General features: G+C 37.2%; 1 protein-coding gene and 2 long non-coding RNA genes across 3 annotated transcripts in view; 2 read left to right on the plus strand and 1 right to left on the minus strand.

The window, feature by feature from the left end:
* Positions 1–20,883, minus strand: part of LOC134670026 (SWI/SNF-related matrix-associated actin-dependent regulator of chromatin subfamily A containing DEAD/H box 1 homolog) — a 32,139-nt gene extending 11,256 nt beyond the window's left edge. Inside the window, exons 1-10 of the mRNA XM_063527695.1 lie at positions 20,593–20,883; positions 18,928–19,178; positions 18,253–18,578; positions 16,427–16,595; positions 15,847–16,031; positions 15,189–15,382; positions 14,653–14,788; positions 14,148–14,283; positions 13,322–13,459; positions 12,223–12,465 (exon numbers count right to left, since the gene is read on the minus strand). Of these exons, the coding sequence (XP_063383765.1) occupies positions 12,223–12,465; positions 13,322–13,459; positions 14,148–14,283; positions 14,653–14,788; positions 15,189–15,382; positions 15,847–16,031; positions 16,427–16,595; positions 18,253–18,578; positions 18,928–19,178; positions 20,593–20,713 (1,899 nt within the window). The 5' untranslated portion in view covers positions 20,714–20,883. The remainder of the gene's footprint in view (positions 1–12,222; positions 12,466–13,321; positions 13,460–14,147; positions 14,284–14,652; positions 14,789–15,188; positions 15,383–15,846; positions 16,032–16,426; positions 16,596–18,252; positions 18,579–18,927; positions 19,179–20,592) is intronic.
* Positions 1–21,207, plus strand: part of LOC134670038 (uncharacterized) — a 139,044-nt gene that overhangs the window by 62,549 nt on the left and 55,288 nt on the right. The gene's annotated exons all lie outside the window — the stretch shown is intronic.
* LOC134670041 (uncharacterized) lies at positions 269–8,779 on the plus strand. Its single transcript, XR_010099009.1, has 4 exons — positions 269–288; positions 6,616–6,678; positions 6,760–6,819; positions 8,767–8,779. It is a non-coding gene; the product is annotated as an uncharacterized LOC134670041 (long non-coding RNA).

Consider the following 21,207-nt stretch of genomic DNA (forward strand, 5'->3'; position numbering starts at 1 on the left):
AACTAATTCTATCGTAACAAAATATTGACTTCGGCCTGCATGCTCTATCTCCGTCCGTCTTTCGAAATGAGACAGTGATGGCTGAGCGCTCGTGCCAGACGGACCTGTACTACGTGTCCCCAAAACTAATATAAGATTTACTTATAAAAACTGTGCTGTGTTGTGTGTCCTAGTGATATACCGTGTGCACCAAAACCTTTAAGTTATAATGGGTAACAAGCAATTGAATAAAAAGAAGACATCTCGAAAAAGACAACTCGGAAGATTCCAACAAACAATGGAACTAACGTAAGTAAAAATGTATATTTATTACACAGTGAAATAAGTAATTATTACTTAATTTAATATATACTCGATCGTACTAATTAGTAATCCATATAACTTAAAACATTCTAAAATTTAATAATCGCTCCATCTACCGGTTAAACATTGTCATCAATTCATCATCTAAATAGCTTAAGGTGGATGTCTAGGGATGGGATGCCGATTATCAGCCAAAAGATGGCGTCACTGTGCACGAATTGTGGATTTTCACTATTTCTCCCAAAATACAAAGTTTCATAAGATGTGTTGATATGTGCGAAAACTATAAAAAATACTACATCCAAATCGAGACATGTTCAACTCAACATTGTCTCATTTCGTTATTACCGGAATCCAACTGCAAAATATTGCAATTTCTTGCATTCACGCACACTTACGTACTTAAAGTCACCTTAAAGTCAGTGTCAAATGTCAGCAGATTCGTAATGTTACAGTAAAGTAACCTAGAGGGCGCAGCGGAGAAATGTTTATTGTTGAAAAAAGATTGGAAATTAAATAATAAATTCTTGTTTGAGCAACGATTAAGAATTACAAGGCATTCAGAAGCAACTAATGTTTTCGACCATCAACTGTCATGTGCTCGTGGCACCCGTAGCCTCTATTTTGAAAAAAATCAGATTGTAGCTAAGATACATGGTTCAAACCCCGACAATGCCAGTTTTTTTTTATTTTATAATTTTAGCATTTTCTTTTGAATTATTTTAAGCGTATGTTATTCTTCGAAACTAAACTTACGTGAGTAAAATATTTTCAGTATTTTAATTATTTTTTAATAATATTATGGGAAGATTTATAAAAGTATTTTTATTTTCCGGTTTTCAAAGGATATAAATAATGATTCAAATAATTAAAAAAAAGTCATGCATGAGGCTAATTAGGATCGCGGAATAGGTACATAAGAAGTCAACTATCGACGAAGTATAGCTGGTCAAGCAGATCTTGTCAGTAGAAAAAGGCGGCAAATTTGAAAAATGTAGGCGCGAAGGGATATCGTTCATAGAACATTTGGATTTCGCGCCTTTTTAGGGTTCCGTACCCAAAGGGTAAAACGGGACCCTATTACTAAGACTTCGCTGTCCGTCCGTCCGTCCGTCCGTCCGTTTGTCACCAGGCTGTATCTCACGAACCGTGATAGCTAGACAGTTGAAATTTTCACAGATGATGTATTTCTGTTGCCGCTATAACAACAAATACTAAAAACAGAATAAAATAAAGATTTAAATGGGGCTCCCATACAACAAACGTGATTTTTGACCAAAGTTAAGCAACGTCGGGAGTGGTCAGTACTTGGATGGGTGACCGTTTTTTTTTTGCATTATGGTACGGAACCCTTCGTGCGCGAGTCCGACTCGCACTTGCCCGGTTTTTTTACTGACAAGATTTGCTTGACCAGGTATAAAATAAAAGTTTCCAAAATTTTATTGAAATGATATACCTACATGAAATAATCAAATACAACACATTTACTTAAAATAAATTTTAAAATAAGGCATATAAAATTACCAAAAAGATGAAACAAATTAAATAAATAAATACAAAAAGAAATGAGTCTTTGTTCGTGGTTTGAACCCTGTCATGCTATTCAACTTGTTAGACTTATACTCAGTAGCTAAAAGCCACTAGACCATTTGACCATAGTAGACTCGGGCGAAAAATGCCTTCTTATTTAAGTAACCCATTACTGTCAAAAATATCAAGTTTGAATTGATTTGAAATATAATTTTTCATTGTCGACTCATTGACATCCAAACGTTGCGAGCATGTTGTACTTTAAACCATTTGGCAACGTCGCACGGGGAATTCTTCTGAAAATGTATGTCCTTTTATATTTTGATATTTATGGATATATGAGGATTCTTCTACTTATGTTGCAAATTGATTAAATTATCGAGAGAAAAATGCTAATGCAAAGAAAACAAGAAATATCCGTTTCATTTCTCATGCTATTGATTCGGTTAAATTGTGTTCTAATGTATGGGGAAGACAAACTAATTATAGCCAGCCTTTTATGAATGTAGTATGATACCATAGGGTATGGTGCTTTACGCACACTAGCGTCCCTTCCCCTCCCCCTGACGCAACCCCCCTTTTTTGCATGAAATATGTCCCGGTTCACAGTTTTTTACATTTTTTGAGGAAAGAATATATTTTAGGAAAAAAGTGTCAATGAAAGAAATAATCCTTAATAAATTCTTAATAAAAAAGGTCATATTGATTTTTTTACATGATGCACATTCATGTATTAGCTTGTTAAAATTCGAAATAACATAGTTTTTACTTAGGATTCCAAACTCATTTATTATACACGGTGTAACACGAGGAAACCGAATAATTTTGACAGCGTATTCCTGATAATATTTAGAGACAAAAATGTCCTATAAACTTTTTTGAAATGCGGCTAGTTTCAGAGTTAATACCAATTTAAAAAAATAAAACAAGTTTTTATTGTTACATAGTTCAAAACGCCTTTTTGATGGCGATGTTGTTACTATGGGATTTAGTCTAAATATCCCTATTGATATGTCAAAAAATGACAATTAAGTAACACGTTGCAAAAACTATGTTTTACGAAAAAAAAGTAAAAATCCATGTTAACTGACAAGTTTACCAATAACATTTACTTTTTATGTACATACATATATATTCAAAAAATTAAAAAATGGCGGCCAAGTGCGAGTCGGACTCGCGTTCCAAGGATTCCGTATATTACACAATTTTTACAATGTATTTTTTATTTTATTTATTTAGATATTTAATTCAGGGAACAAGGCCCATATTACAAATTCCTTACAGACTAACATACATATGTATTTTATAAACTTAAAACTAAACATTATTTATGCGAAACGTGAGTGAAATCTTTAAAAAATCCGTAGGAGTCGGATCAAAAACTGTAATTAAGTCCGACTCACGCTTGACTGTACATTTGTAATAGGTTTTCCTGTCATCTATAGGTATAGACCTATTTTATGTATTTTTTCAAAATTTTAAACCTAGTAGTTTCGGAGATAAAGGGGGAGGGGGGAATAGTCATTTTTTGCCTACTTTCTTGAATAACTTCTAAACTTTTTATTCGAAAATTATAAAAAAATATATATTTGAGATCCTTACAATAAGCTCTTTCATTTGATATGTAACATGATATAGTTTGAAATTTTTTATTTTTTTATTTTTTCATTTACCCCCCAAAAGTGGCCCCCATGTTTAAAATTCATTTGTTTACAAACTTACATATGTGTACCAGATTTCAACTTGATTGGTCCAGTAGTTCCGGAGAAAATCGGCTGTGACAGACGGACAGACAGACAGACGCATGAGTGATCCTATAAGGGTTCCGCTTTTTCGTTTTGAGGTACGGAACCCTAAAAACAATAAAAAAAATTGTTTTCGGCGAAATTGACCTATACTCATACAAACATTTTTTCCTCCTTTTAATTTGACCTCAGAAATAAAATCTTTCGCATTTCTTATATAAAATGAATATAACCTTTTTTTTTAAGAATTTAATAAGGAACTATTTCTTTCATTGACACTTTTATCCTAAAATGTATACATGAGGTCAAAAAAAGGAAAAGATGTAATATGTGTTTAGGTCAATTTCGCCAAAAAAAAATTGTTTGGTTTTTTTTTAATTTTATGAATGAATTTGTATATAAAAATTAAATGCTATTGGTAAACTTGTCACTTAAAATGGTTTTTTTTTCGTAAAACTTAGTTTTTGCAAAGTGTTACTTGTCACTTTTTGACATATCAATAAGGATATTTAGACTAAATCCCATAGTAGCAACATCGCCATCAAAAAGGCGTTTTGAACTATGTAACAATAGAAACTTGTTTTTTTTTATTGGTATTAACTCTGAAACTAGGCGAATTTCAAAAAAGTTTATAGGATATTTTTGTCTCTAAATGTGATTAGGAATACGCTGTTAAAATTATTCGGTTTCCTCATGTTACACCGTGTATAATAAATGAGTTTCGAACCCTAAGTAAAAACTATGTTATTTCGAATTTTGACAAGCTAATACATGATTTAGGTGCATCATATTAAAAAAATGAATATGACCTTTTTTATTAAGAATTTATTAAGGATTATTTCTTTCATTAGAGACATTTAAAATTTTATTGACCCACAAAAAAACATAATAATAGCAGTACCTTCAGATCCACAGCGCAGGCTTCGTCACTATACAGATAGCTCATCCACCTCAGGTTTCGTCAAAATAAAATGTATACTTCCACATATGTCATCAGCAACACGCATCGTCAAATATAAAAGAAAATTGGTACACAACACAATAACAAGCCATAAACCTATATCCTAATCCGGTAAGTACCCGGCACAAACGTCCCCAAAATAACTTCTTCATTGACACTTTTTTCCTAAAATGTATACTTTCCTCAAAAAATGTAAAAAACTGTGAACCGGGACATATTTCATGCAAAAAGGGTGGGTTGTGTCAGGGGGAGGGGAAGGGACGCTAGTGTGCGTAAAGCACCATACCCTAAGGTATCATAATACATTCATAAAAGGCTGGCTATAATTAGTTTTTCAAAAAGCACAATTTGACCGAATATATGAAAGAGGGTCATTGTTGTTGTAAAAGGTGTGCAGGAAATGATACGTTTCTGCACTAGAGCAGTTTAGGTTCCAATTCCAAGTACGATTTTATTATTCTTTTTACAATAAGCAATTGAAATTTGGGTATAAATGGATTTGTTATACAATTTCCATTCTGATATTTGACTCCCCATTCCATAAATTACTTTTGGCCAAATTGTTAATTGAAAATACCTACTTTTAAAAAATACCTACTCTCAAAAACACCTACTATAAAAATGTATTTAAAAAAACACATGCATTTTACTCTCCTCGTATGCGAAATGAAAAGTAGAGTGTTTTAATTCGGGTGAAAGGCAGCATTTTTGAAAAAAAACCAGGCAAGTGCGAGTCGGACTACGGACGAAGGGTTCCGTACCATAATGCAAAAAAAAAACAAAAAAAAGCAAAAAAAAAAACGGTCACCCATCCAAGTACTGACCACTCCCGACGTTGCTTAACTTTGGTCAAAAATCACGTTTGTTGTATGGGAGCCCCATTTAAATCTTTATTTTATTCTGTTTTTAGTATTTGTTGTTATAGCGGCAACAGAAATACATCATCTGTGAAAATTTCAACTGTCTAGCTATCACGGTTCGTGAGATACAGCCTGGTGACAGACAGACGGACAGACGGACGGACAGCGAAGTCTTAGTAATAGGGTCCCGTTTTACCCTTTGGGTACGGAACCCTAAAAATATCATCTACTAATGTTATTGTTATGCACAAGCAGAAGATATTATAGAATCTTGTTTATTTACAAGTAAGATGAAATTTTTCTCCACATACCTATATATTTTTGAGAAAAATATAGCTAGGTATTTTAGTTTAAAAATCATTGTTACAATAAATATAGGCTTTTCCAGAGAACATTTACCGAAACGAAAGCAGAATTCACAAGGGTTTTCGGTGGACGACCGTAACGCGAATGATTGTTTGGACTGACCTTTCTATAAATATATAAATGTATTTTATTGTGTAATAATCATAATAATTATTAAGTTATATTAAATCTGGGAATGAAATTATATCAGAAAGGAGGTATACTCGTAACATGCTTTGTGCATTAAATATACCTCCCTCTATTGAGTGAAAATAAAACAAAATACACAGGTAATCTGTGTTGCGGTTTTAAAGTGCCATCTGTTACACCTTTGACAAATTAAAAATGATTACTTGTCAAATGAAGTCGCCATGTTAGAATTACACCGATACTATAAGCATCAGTCACACAAACAAGCAATGAGGCAAAATTTTACCAATATTCAAAGGCTTTTTTCTTAATAATTTTAATCAAAATCTAGTATTTTTTTACGTTAAGCGAAGATAGAAATGTATATACTACCCAAACATTACATATACAAGTGAAGAAACCCTATATAATAGGAGCTAGGGTGCCAAGAAAGTTGTATGAAAATCGAGCAAGGAGAACCACCTTAAAAGGATATTGCGATTCGCGACGTTTACACCACGCGGCACTAGCGCCGCACACGGCAAAGACAGAAAACATTGCCGTCTATGTGCGTCTCCGTGAGTCGTAGTTACGCGGTTGCGGTGTAGTGGGCCTTCCTATAAATACGAGCACACAGTGATACACGTAACGCACACAATTAGACGCATAAAGCGTTCTTTTAGCAATCCATCCACTATCAGCTCGTGATTTGTCATGCGTCTAAACTTTTTTGTCTTTCTAGGAAAAGAAGAAAATTGGATAATTTCACAGCCGAACATGATACTACATCTTTAGACTACATCGAGTGAGTATAATTATTTGACTTGTGCTTTTTAGCCCTACCTACGTAACACAATACACTACTATAATTTATCTTTATTTACAGACTGCAAAATATGGAAATGGAATCTCCGATTTCATCAACCACTGACATTCAAAGTAACGAGTAAGTTCTAATTCTAATTGTGGCATTATCTATGAAAAGGGACCTTATTGTCTATGGCGCTTACGACGCACATGTCGCGCGGCGTGGTATTTATATCAGAACATCGTTGATAATGGCGGAAGCGCCATCGACAATAAGGTCCCTTTTCATAGATAACGTCGCATATGTAGGTACCTATGTCGCGCGTAACTTCGTGCGTTGCGATAAATACCTACCTACTCACAGCGGCGGCGTACGAAAAGACCTTAGTTAGATTTAGATACCTACTGTTTTCCTATCAGTGCAGATGCTTATATCTTTTTATGCTTTGAATTGATATTCTCAATCATTTGGACATATTTTGTACTTATTTTCCTAGATGGCTATTAGTACTACCTACTTAGCAAATGTTCGCCGAAAACTAAATAAAATGTCGCCAATCAATAATATCGTACGAGATACATTGCCCTCATCAGTTATTTGATATTCTACAAGAGGTACTTAATTTAAAAAAACCGGCCAAGTGCAAGTTGGACTCGCACACGCAGGGTTCCGTACCATTATGCAAAAAACGGCAAAAATCACGTTTGTTGTATAACTATTTATTTTATTCTGTTTTTAGTATTTGTTGTTATAGCGGCGATAGAAATTCAATCATCTGTGAAAATTTAAACTGTCTAGCTACCACGGTTCATGAGATACAGCCTGATGACAGACGGACAGACGGACGGACGGACAGCGAAGTCTTAGTAATAGGGTCCCGTTTTTACCCTTTGGGTACGGAACCCTAAAAATGTACACTGATAGAATATAATAGGGTTGCTTGAGTAAGTCCCGGAAATTAAAATCCCGGGATTTACCGATTGTCCGTACTTTCGTTATTCTTTTACGTATTTTTTAATGAACTGATAGTTATTTTATATTATACCTACCCTACACAATAGTAAATGATTTCCTTTTCTTGAGCGTGTTGACCGATTTTTTATTTTAATAAAACTAATAATCTTGGGCAATTATTTCAATTTTCAATTTCTCATTTACCTGTGATAGAGCATTTTTAGGGTTCTGTAGCCAAATGGCAAAAAACGGAACCCTTAAGGATTCGTCATGTCTGTCTGTCTGCGTTTCGCGGGTCCATGATCAACTTATGAAATAGTAATGGACTAATTAGAGGTCATCCATTAATTACGTCACACGAATTTCTAGGTTTTTTGACCCCTCCCCCCCTCCTTGTCACACTTGGCAAACCCCTCCCCCCTAGTGTGACGTCACATTTTTTCTACGAAATCGCCAAATCGAATTAAGTAAGTACTTAGGTACTTATTATTATTAATATTTTATCAAAATATTTTTGACGATATAAATATTAGTAATTTTATAACCCAAAACTGCTTAGGAAAGAAAATTAAACGAATAAAAACGATTATCGTTTTAAAAACTTGTTATTTAAATGTACAGCGAATAAAATAATTTAAATAATTTTTCGGTTACTGATGAAGTTAAAGTGACGTCACAAAGTTTGTGCCTCCCCCCTCCCCCATGTCACATTTTCTTGACCCCCTCCCTCTACACGTGTGATGTAATTAATGGATGACTCCTTAATTTGAGTGATGTTGTAAAGAAATGACTGGCTGCTACAATTCTTCGACCGACAGATTTGTCCGGATGCTTAATGAGAGGCAAAATGTGGCTGTTATTGTTCATCATCACTTGATGATAAAAAATAGTGCGAAAAATAGGAAATTCACGAGTGGCGATAAATTAAAACACGACCGAAGGGAGTGTTTTAATTTGACATGAGTTGCGTATTACCTATTATCACATGTATCGTACAACGTTTTACAGTACATATAGCCCTTTAAATATTTGACATAGTTACGTAATGTGTGTGTGCATTATCGCACTAGTGCGGTAAAGTCCATATGTGCTGTAAAACATCATACATTTATTTAATTTTGGTTTTGACAGTGAGGCGACCGGCTTAAACATTTTGAACCCACGCATTGCACAGGTGGATGACACTTATCGGGTTACTAGTCTATTAGAGGAAGAAGATACCCATGAGGTAGGTGATTCATGCTAATTATGCTTATTGATTGTATGCAGAGAACAATTTTACCTTTTGTACTAACTACCTAGCTAGAATAACATTGTTTCAACTTCGTGTGCCAGAATTCCATCGTAAATTGATTTATCACACGATTCGTAGTCTATTATACAGGGTCTTATTTCTATTTCTCTCGTTGGTTCTTTACCACCACCGGTGCTTTATATGAACAGTCGACGTTAAATATATGTATACATTTTTCACCTTATTAGAAAGGAGTAAGGTGCAATAGGTACATATCTTTGACGTCGACTGTACATGATGTGACAAATTGTAAATGCTAACACATACAATATATTTTATTTTCAGTTACAAATATTGTTCAATGTGGAAGAAGAGCTTCCTGACAAAACCGTCGGTCGAAGAATTGTCGCAGTTAGTTACCATTCGATTCGATTCCTCAGATTTTATCCAATAAAAGATTGTATGGAAACTATATACATAAACGCAATATTTCACCTGCAATTTTCTTGTTTTGTTCATACTTCAAGATGGACTCTTTGTGACCTTGACGTCACGGTCACATATCGTTTTGTTCGGGTCGTTTCGCGAGTGAAGTACGACTGTCGGACTTTGACTATCATTTCTGATTTTTATATTCCTTTAATGCAATGGATCCCATATAGACTTTTGATCCTAAAGACAAACCTGATCGATTGATACCATAAATGAAAATTAGTCATCTAGCCTATTATCGATAAGTATATATGTTTTTCTTCATCAAATTATCAATAATTTTCAGTTTTTAGATTGTTCCCTCTATAAACTCCTAATAGTCTACCTTGGTGCCAAATTTAAAATTTCTAGGTCAGCTGGAAGTGGGTTAGGTTTTTGATCTATTAGTCAGTCAGTCACAAAAATGCCGGTTTTAAAACGTTAATTTATGAATAACTGTTTGAGCTACGTTTACGAAATTGTTGTGAAGTTGTTTGTTTAACCCTCGTGCCTTGAAACCCTCGCAAAGCTCAAGATTCCATTTTCGGTATTGAGAAGGACCAATATCGAAATATCCGGATCCCGGGATTTATTATTCGTTGTTAGGTTGAAACTTGGTTAGGGCATGCAATATCGGACCATTCTCAATCCCGGGATTGATTTCCGATATTGCATGTCAATCCCGGGATTTCAATATTAATACCGGTATTTTGATATTAATTCGGATTTTTGCGATATACGAGAAAAAAAGCTAATATATTTGACAATAGAGTAGATCCGAGTACCTATTTGATATAATTTCAATTTGAGGCCTCTACACGTTCCTGAGAAAAAAGGTCTTGACTCTTGAGTGATTCCACGAACCTATGGAACCCTGTAAAATGAATAAATTTGATTTACAGTCATATGGTGCTATTTTACAGCACTAGTGCGACAATTAGCAATTACGTGACTATTATTACACAATTATCTCTAGTTTTTGCTCGTATTTAGTATACAACTAACTAATTATTCATATAAAATTATTTATCGTATCTTAAAAAAAAACACTCGTATAGTTTCATAATAAGCTATTTTATTTTGTTGGCATTGTCAAACCCATTGACTATTTTTGTTTTGCTTTAATATATGGTCAGCCGTAAAAGTATTAGCGTCAGCAATGGATTTATATAATGTATTTCTTTAAAAAACATGATATTTCATGCTAAGTAACAGAAAACAGTCAAATATTGTACCGGAAATATTAGTCCCGAAAATCCCGAAAGTACCGGGAATTTAATTTTGAAATCCCGGTTCTTTGCTTGGCTCTAAATCCCGGCAATTCCCGGTACTTTCGGTACCGGTATTTCCCGGGAGCAAACCCTAGTATGTAGGTACTGTAAAACGTTGTACGATACATGTGCCAATAGGTAATTCGCAACTCGTGTCGATTCAAAACACTCCCTTCGGTCGTGTTCGAATTTATCGCCACTCGTTTCGAATTTCCTATTTGCGTAATGTAGGTACTATTACAATATGGTGCTACTTTACCGGATTAGTGCGATAATTAGCACATTACGTAACAATGTCGAAAATTTAAAGGGCCATATTATGTACTGTAAAACGTTGTACGATACATGTGCGAATTACCTATTTTTTCGCACTTGTATCGGTATGCCCTAACTTTTTAGGGTTCCGTACCCAAAGGGTAAAACGGGACTCTATTACTAAGACTTCGCTGTCCGTCCGTCCGTCCGTCCGTCCGTCTGTCACCAGGCTGTATCTCACGAACCGTGATAGCTAGATAGTTGAAATTTTCACAGATGATGTATTTCTGTTGCCGCTATAACAACAAATACTAAAAACAGAATAAAATAAAGATGTAAATGGGGCTCCCATACAACAAACGTGATTTTTGACCAAAGTTAAGCAACGTCGGGAGGGGTCAGTACTTGGATGGGTGACCGTTCTTTTTTTGCTTTTTTTGTTTTTTTTTTGCATTATGGTACGGAACCCTTCGTGCGCGAGTCCGACTCGCACTTGCCCGGTTTTTTTTTATAAATATCGATGATATACCTGCACAGTATACCTAATAAATAATGATATTATAGAAAACTTGCAGTCATTAATTTGTTTAAATATAAACTGTATTTACCCTTATAATTAAATATTATTGAAATAAGAGTTGACTTCATTAAAATGAATATTTAATTTACACTATGTTTCATTTATTTTTCCATTTTAACTTTAACGCCATCTATGAGATGCAGCATGCTTTTTCAGTATTTACCAATACGTTTTACAAATCAGTGTCCTGTTAGTTCATTTCAAGTCGCTACTTCTTGCGTGGCGCTGTTGTATCGTCATTGTATCTAGGGGCGGGACGGGTGGCGTGAGGGGAGCCTCGATTGTAGATTTCATTTGGGTACAGGAACGGCCTTAAGGATTCCTTGGACAGCCCACCGCACAAACGCTCCGGTCCTCAAAGAACTCAGAATGGAGAACACCCAACGTCTGTGTTACCTACTTTGGCCATATCGCACGATGAGGGGCCAACAATTTAGAAAAATAGTGGTGACGAGAAAGGTCGAGGGTAAAAGACCTAGAGGACGAAGTCCAAAGAGAGGGTCGGACCAGATCTCCGAACATCTGGAGCTACCTGTTACCACCGCCCTCCATCAAGCATCAGACCGAAACAGTTGGAGGCAATTTATAAAGCGCAAGTGGAGTCACGATCCTCAGCAATGGGGGAGCGATTAAGAAGAAGAAAAGGTATGAAGCCCCGCTCAACACTCGTGCACGAATCGCGGCGCAAACCCGGAACGCGAGTGTGAAGTCGATTTCGCAGATCTGCGAAGCGCGATTCGCGCACGAGTGTGGTGGGGCCTTAAGATATTACTTACCGTGCCATCTTTAGCCGCGAACCCAGCAATCAGATGCTTATACAACTTCTCCTGTCTATCCGACATAGCGCACAACTCCGTATGATTGGTCTTCTTAGGCAAGTCTTGTAGTACGTCTCTCTTTAACCGACGCAACACGAAAGGTTTCATGATGCGTTTGGCTTGCGTGATCTGGCTCTGTTCGAATGGGGGAACGTCGTCTTCTTTGGTGCCGTCGCCTTTTTTTGTGGTTCGGAGGGATTTCTAAAAACAAAAATTAATTACATATTTATTACTTGTGAATAAACCTGTTACCTACTACTGAAAAGTAATATGAATAAGTTTTTTGCAAAATTTCAATTTTGGTACAAGCTTTTATCGCTAACTGTACTTTTCTTACCACAGACACCTAATACTCATCAAGACAATTTTAAAAACCCCAAACACAATTAGGTTGCGTTGTTTCATCACCGAGTCAGGCGTGTCCCACTCCGCGATTTCGTCGATTTCGTAGCTAAAAGTACATCCGTTCGGCCCCAATTTTGGGGTTTGCCATAAGCCGCGCGTGGCGCTGCCGCCACCTAGCGGCCAAATCTGTGCTGATCGTAACAGACGCGTTTTGTTAGAGAATGAGTCTATTATTTATTCTGTGACCGAGTTACCGAGTTCCTATAGCCACCTCCTGTCTCCATCATCAGCTCGATGGTATTGCGTTTTCACCCGTCTTACACTTACATATGTATTCAAATTTTCAGCTCAATCGGAAATCGGGAAGTGGGTCAAATTAAGCTTCCAAGATTTGACACACACTAACAAACTTACGTACTAACAGTAGTAGGCAAGTTAAATAAAAGTTTCTACTGTGTTAATGTAGCTATAGGCAGGCGTGGCTCACTCAGCGATTTCGCCGCTTTGCTACAGATAGCTAAAAGCACATCCGGTCCACACCAATTTTGGTGGCTAGCCATAAGCCGCGCGTAGCGCTGTCTGTCGCCAACTAGCGCTCATATCTGTCCTGATCGTAACAGACGCGTTTTGTTAGAGAGCGAGTCTTCTGTACCTAGTACTATTATTCATTCTGTACTATATTCTTATATAATTAGGTATGAGAATAGCTTACAGCATTCTTCTGGAACAAGCTCTTAAGGTCGTCCGTTTTCCCAGAAAACATGTGCGGCATCACGAAGCAGAGCAGCGACATCAGTTCGAGTAGATTGTTTTGGAGCGGGGTACCCGTTAGAAGAAGACGGTGTTTTGACTGCAAAGAAAAAAAAAATGTACATTTGATAATTTAGAGTCCTTATAATAGTTATAAAACACTAGGCATATCGATTTCGTGCAAGTAGAGACCGGTTTGTTTGCGTCATCGAGACGAGACTTTGAATTTGAATTAATAATAAGTCATTTGGACAAAGACCTGAATTGTGTTGGGTTGACGTTGTTAGCCAGCAAAGTGAAAGTGTATACACCGTGTTTTTATTAAATTCCGTTAACTTCGGGGTATGGTTAAGTACGTTTAAGAGAACTAAATGGCATAGTTAATTTTCAAAAAAAATTTTTTTTTTGCATTTTACTAATAAAAATATTAAGTTTAAAAAGTAATTAAATGTAGCATATAGCGTTGTTGTAAAACGGGCATTACATTTAACTCAACCAAACAATTGAAATCTGTGACATATCAATGTCATTTCGAACATCGATCGACCGAGATTGTGCTTAAGTTTACTCGCAAATGTATGAACTCATTCTAAACACTAATCAATATGTAAACCGGCCCTAAGGCAAGTGTACACGCTTGTAGAGGCCTTATAGGAAAAAAATAAAATATTGATTATCTCCGAAATGGAGTTATCGGTGTCTTTGAGAAAGTTACTTGATTTAAGCTCAGGAATGCACCCTTGAAATTAACGGAAAACAAAAAAAAAACACGGTGTATGTATACCAACCTTAATTTTGAGTAGATTATCATATCGCTGGGTAGACATGTTTTTCAACATGTGTGCTTCGTCGTAGATGACGTAGTGCAGCGGCGTTATGCGGAACATCTTGCGTTCTTCTGGGCAACTGCTCACCATCGTGTACCTGAATGAAAGGATAAAGTTATGTATATGAACATGGTATTTATTTGCAAGGTTTCCGGTGGTGAAGATTCTTTTGAATACGTTTTTTAACATCAGTGAGTTATGGGTTCTGTAAGTAGTCATTTCTAAGGTTTTCGGGGATAATGATTGAGATAGATATCCGATATTATCCCCCCGTTTGCTGCTTCTTAAATCTGTTTGTGCATAAACTGTCAAGGTTTATATACAATAACAATGCGAAAATTACATGAATCCGAGCATAACCTCAAATGCACAAATGTCAGTCTTTGACGGTGAAAGCATTAACCACGATTACCTAAACCATCGTCCACGCTGTAAACTGACAATTTGTAAAATTAAGTGGACTTACGTGGTAAGTATGACGTCTATATCCTCCATACCCCGCGCGTACTGTATCCGCAGCTGACGACGCTCCTCGGGGTGCCCGTAGTATTTGCTCACGCGTATGGCGGGGCACCAGCGGGATAGCTCGCCACTCCAGTTGTCTAAAACAAGTTGTACAATTAGTTACGGCATTATGAGGTATCATGCAAAAAATCACGAATCGCCTAAATAATCCGGTGTGCGAGCGAGCTATCGCTGTTTACTTGCTATCTCGCTCACAAACCTGAGCAGCCTGCGGAACAAGGTGTCAACCACGTAAAGGAAACCTAGCGCCGTGAATTTGTGAGCACAAAAAAAATTAATAAAACTGAGAATCCCATAATAAAATCTTCAGATAATTTGCCATGGGACTTAGTATCTGTAGTCGGACAGCAGATTTAAGCATAAGAATGTGGTTTTCCACAAGTGAACTTACTAACACACAAACTGCTAATATCATAACCCTTTCACTTCCTTTTCAATTAGTTGTAATCAGGTAAAACTAAATGGATTTGAACTTACCAAGTGTTGAAGCCGGCACTACAATCAGATGAGTGCCCTTGGCTTGTCCAGTCTCCTTCAAATGTGCCAGGAACGCTATGACTTGCACAGTCTTGCCAAGTCCCATCTCATCGGCCAGGATTCCGGAGACACCCTGCTTATGTAGCACGGCTAACCAGTTGAGACCAACCAGCTGGTATGGGGCTAAAGTTAAACTGGTGAAGAAAAAAACAGCATGTTATATTTATTTATTTAGGCTAAATTGCACTAAAGAAAACACATCATACAAGGCGAAATGAATACCTATAAGGCATCCTTTATCAGTCAGCCAATTAAGTTCTCTCTAAAAGTTTATATTATACCTGGTTAAGTCAATGGTCTCCCTTTTTGGAAACAGAAATGTACAAACTTGCGTAAAGTTCATGCCTAAATTTCGCTCATTCGTTCTATGGTTTTATTATCTTCTTTGTCTCCAGCCTACTCAGAAGATTAATATTTTCATCTGCCGGAGAGGCAACATTAAAACTGAAACTAAATTAAATAGTTCATGTTCACAATTTGTGGGCTTGCGGACTTGGCCACAGGCAAGGCCTACAGAAAATCGAGAGATTTCGGGCCTGTCTGGTCTAAAGGTTCTGCCTAGTAGCTTTTCACTTTAGTAAAATAAATAAAAAGTTACCTAGAATCCAATATGGCGGGTTGTTTGAGCCGGCCCGCTCCCGCCGCCACGGCCGCTTCTAACTGCTGAGCCAATCCCACGCATTTCTTCATCAGCCTCTGGATGTTGTTTCTGGTAGTCAGCAGCTCTTGGGTTGAGTTGAGGAGGTCTGTGCTTAGCATCTTGATGCTGTTGAATTTTTCTACCTGAAAGTTAAAATAGGTTTTAGAGCTAATTAGCGATGGCTTACTGGAATATTATGATACTTTCAGACAATTTTAGGAACATTCTGTGAATGGGGCATTAGTTTGTGGTCACTGTTTGTCCTGGAGATTAGTCTTTGCTTTTCACTAATCAGGTCACCATACAATAACAACCCTTTATAGAGGAACAGCATCTCTTCGCCGTTTGTCAATCCATTATACTTGTAATGTCCACTATAAACAAAGTTCACTTACCATGTCTAACCAGCCTTTGATCGGTTTCCACGAGATGATCGCCTCAGCTTTCTTTAGTGAGCAGCCGCTGAGCAGGAACTTCAACTTTTCATCATCTGTCACTCCATTCTAAACCTTGCTACATTGAAACAAAGTCCACTTACCATATCTAACCAGCCTTTGAACGGTCTCTGCGCAATGATCGCCTCAGCCTTCTTCTGAGAGCATCCGCTGAGCAATGACAACTCGTTGAGACTGCTTTTGTTAAGGAACTCAAACACTTTCCGCTTGTCTCCGATCAGGTCGTCTGTCACTTCGTTGTCTGAGTCGTCACTGTAACAAATTACATGCAATTTTTATTTTATTTATTTATTTATTTCAAAACAAGTTAAACAGCATAACAGTAAACAAAAAATACCAAAGCACTGCTAACTTAAAGATTAAAGAAGAAGAATACAATATGTATACAATTCATCACAAGTTACAAAAACATAAATTAACACATTTTAAACAGTAGAAGGACGTGCATCCATCTTCTCACAGAACCTCAAACATTCAACACGCACAACCACCAGTCTGCTTGCAAACAAATCACACTGAGAGGCCGATGCGAGGAGCGCATTCAAAAGGAGCAAAGAACGAACCAGAGGGGAGTTCCTACGTGATACAGTTCGGGAAGCCGGGACTGCCAGGAGACAACGGTCACGAGGTCTGAACTCGATTCTGGTCCGTGAAGGAACGTACAGACGTACCAGCTGCCCCACCAGCTCAATACAGTCCGACTCCCCGCGCAGGATACTGCAAGCAGTAGTGAGAAGTGCATAGTTACGTCTTACCTCCAGAGAGTTGAGACCCAGTATTCCTAACAAAAATTTGGTTGGGTATAAGAACGGATAGTACCCATACATTTTTTATAGAGGAACCGTAGGAATACCTTTTGCACTCTCTCCAGAAGTAAGACATAAGATGCCTCATAGGGGTTCCAAACAATGGAGGCGGACTCGAGTTTGCTTCTTACTAGGGCACTGTACAGGAGCTTCACGGTACTTGGGTCATGAAAATCCCTAGAATTCCTGATTACAAACCCTAACCTCTTGTAGCAGTCACGCGCCAATGACAACATGTGGTCATGAAAGTTTAGGTGGGGATCGAGAAGAACGCCTAGATCTCGAATAGAATTGACACGGGATATAGTCTCTGAGTCCAGGATATAGTCGTATAGAAGTGGATTGCGAGCTCTACTAAACGTCATGACCGCACACTTTGTTGAATTAAAAGTCAATTTATTTTCGATACTCCACAGATGAACTCTGTTTACATCTTCCTGGAGAGATAAACAGTCTGATATGTCTTGGATACCGTAAATAATTTTGAGGTCATCGGCATACAGCAAGCTTCTAGCAGAGCCAAGAATGCAATCAGTTAGGTCAATGAGTACACGGAAAGGACGGTATAATTCTGGGAAAATACAAAGCGAAAGAAGTTTCCGAGTAAGAATATAATATATGGCTTAAAAATCTGCGCTAATAGGGAATATTACACGAAACTCTGCGTAGGAGCCGTAGGAGGTGCCACTACCACTTTCCGTCACAATACTACCACGAAACAAGAAAATCGAAATTTCGTTATCTAACCTCTCTATCACTCTTGCATATTCGAGCGATAAAGAGGCAGATAACTAAATGTTTCGCGTTTCCCGATAGGCCGTTAACAAACTGCCTTGATGCATCAATGTCATATTTTATTGTCTGTGAAAACTTGCCACAAAACAGTTTAAGGCAGTATGTATAAGTAACTCTATGGTTTACTAGAGAAGCTAGTGCTGCACTCTGGTGGCAGAACATTGCAGTAATACCCCCTATTCTTGTGATTATTCGTGATTCCTTAGAACCACATTTGGGCCTTGCCTACAGGAAAATTTTAGGTTGCTTGTGTGATATTTTCACAGACAGTATGAGATTGTAAAGTTGTCACATTGTTTATATCTTACCTATCATAAACCCTATCATCCTTCCCCTTCCTGACCCCATAATCATCATCCTCACTCCCACTGCTGCCTCTCCTGGCCCTCCCCCCCTGCGCCGCCAGCGGCTTCCTAACCACCACCGTAGTAGCCCCAGTACCAGCGGGTGTACTCGTCACGCGGACAACGCCCAAGTTGGAGCCGTTTGGCCGTTGTCCGGAGAAGCCGGGACGGGAGCCCTGGTAGGACGAGGATGTTGGCGCTCGGTCGTTGCTCTCAGGGTCGTGTTTGAGGAGCTCGTCTCTTGAGCGTTCTTCGTTCCAGCCATGTTTTACGAGAGTGTTTTTTATGAACTGAAACAAAAATTGTAATTTACATTTTGTCTTAGAACTTGGGAGAAGAAGGAGGGGAGATGTTAAGGCTTCGTTACACAGGCGTCTTTTCGCCGTGAGGCGGGCGTGAGCGAGGCGCGCCGCTTTTACATATAAAACGCTCACGCCCCGCCCGGAAAACGCGCCTGTGTGATGGAACCTTTAATGTGCTGACCACGCTGCACTTTACCAATGTGGTACCGGTATAAATCTCAATTTCAGTCCAGAAATAAACAACTCATATTTTAAGTGTAGGATGTTAAAAATGGTTAATTGTGGATCAGGAGCTGAAACTTTCTCAACTGCATATCTTGACAAGCACTTCACTTACCATAGGAGAAACTTCCGGAAACATTTCCAGCATGTTCCTAAAACGTTTCTCTCTGATGGCAGTTGTCAAGGGCTGCTGTTGACCCTGCTGGCTGGGCGGCTGTGACGTCACTACCACTGGGCTGGTAACAATGATCTTCTTGGCTGGTGTTCCAGGGTCATCGGAGTCCGAGTCGGGCAACCTGATGCGTTTGTATACCATAGGCCCGTTTCTGTTTACGGTGTTGGGGGCTGGCATTCTGCTTTGAGGTTCTACAATAAGCAAAAAATATGTAGTGTTTAGATCAGAGCATGTAGAAGTTTGATGTCTAATTAATTAAATTTTTTTATTTCGGACAAATAAATGTATCCAAATGTTTCCTCACTCTACAATAATCTCATTCCCCTGGCCATAGCTATTTGCACATTCCCTGGAAGTGCAGCATGTCAAGTTCCATCTACAACCATAACTGCTGAGTGAAATCTCTTGGGATTTTGCAAATAGGTATAGCCAGTGGAATGAGATTGCTGTAGAATGACCCAGTTTTTGTTTTGCGACCCCTAAAATATTGGTTTATGTAAACTTGTTACCCTTCAGTTTCAAATTTTCTTGTTCCATCCAGTCTCAACCAAGCAAAGTTACTCATTCACTTTGTAACTTCACCATAAAGCCTTATGCCTATGACAATAAGGTTGAAAATAAGACTAACATTATTTCATCAAAAGCAAAGTTAAGTGTGCAGAAAAACAGCTGATCAATATTTTTGTGCATGTTTTTCCAGTATTTAAGATGGTTATAAAGATAATTTTTAGCAATAGAATATGCTTACTAACAAAGGAATGATATAACATCAAAATATACTTGTACATTTTAACCTTTATAAATTGATTTTTTACACTTAAAATTATAAACAAACTAGATTATTATTATTCTGACATAAATTTATAATAATAACATCCTTTAAATTAACATTCTATGTTAAAGCATTATAACCTAAAAGTATTGATTCAGTCCTACCTCTAAATTTTAACATTTTCACTATTTTATAATAGTTCTGTCCATGAAATTATTAGATAAATAACATAAAAAAGGAAATAGAAATGGCACAATATACCAAAGAATAAATTAAAACACACAATGCATGCACCTTGTCAATGAAGCTAGCTTTATTCTATACTTCTGTTGATTTGGAGGCATATTATGCAAAAATAACATGTTGTAAATTATTGTAATGATATTTTTTACTACAAAAAACTATTATTTTGGCTCATCATATAATACTTTAATGATCTGTAATTGAGAGCTGTGTCATTGAAATATAAAGGAAAAATAATGTAACTTATGTAGCAACTGTGAAATGGAGTGTAGCCACTTCATAGATTGTAGTTTATACGTCATGATATATATAATTGCAATTATGTATTATATTCAACAATCAGCTGTTAATTTTAACCTACTAAAAAGAAAGCTTTTACCATTTCATCAAATTGCATAATGTAGACATGTGCCAATGGCACTAAAGCAAATACAACAATTAATCTAACTTATGGAATTTGCTGACATATAAATCTCCCGGCTCATAAAAAAAAGACCTTGAAATCAAGGGTCACTGGACACATTGCTAGTCCCCATAGCATGACCGTAACACGTGTTCTATATTGAAACAAAGTTAAGAAATATACTCACGGGCAGTCGCCGAGGGGCCAGACATAGTAACAATGCTGTTACTGCCATCGCCATTCGGTTTTTTCTGAAACCTATACTGTCTCAAGTAACTTAGCACACTTGGGCTTGTGCTTTCAGACATGTTTCAGTCACGTAACACTATTGTAAGTCACTTTAATAATAAAGCACTTCCCTTAAATACACAACAGCTTAGAAAAGTTTGTTAATTAAATGCTTTCAAAGTTTTACGAGAAATTATTCAAGCAAAGCACACCGAAGACAACACCACGGCCATTTTTATCCGCGAGACTGAACGTTACTATTCTTTTCGACCAATGACTGAGAGATAAAACTGTCAGTGTACAGAATAGACCAATGGTGGAAACCGAAAATATCGCAATCTCTTTTTTTCTCATTAAGGACCAATGACAGCATTTTTCAATTTAACGAGCCGGTAGTGTTTGATTAAATATTTTTTCCGCATTTCCGATTCAGTCACGGTTTGATTATTATTGTTGTAAGTACAATTTTGATGGCTATGAATGTACGTTTTGCATCGTTGTTAATAGATATAAATCTAAGCACATCATACGATAGCTGTATAATAACCAATATTAGAATTGGAGAATAGCACTG

The sequence above is a fragment of the Cydia fagiglandana genome, chromosome 13 (genome assembly GCF_963556715.1).
Source record: "Cydia fagiglandana chromosome 13, ilCydFagi1.1, whole genome shotgun sequence".
Taxonomy (NCBI): domain Eukaryota; kingdom Metazoa; phylum Arthropoda; class Insecta; order Lepidoptera; family Tortricidae; genus Cydia; species Cydia fagiglandana.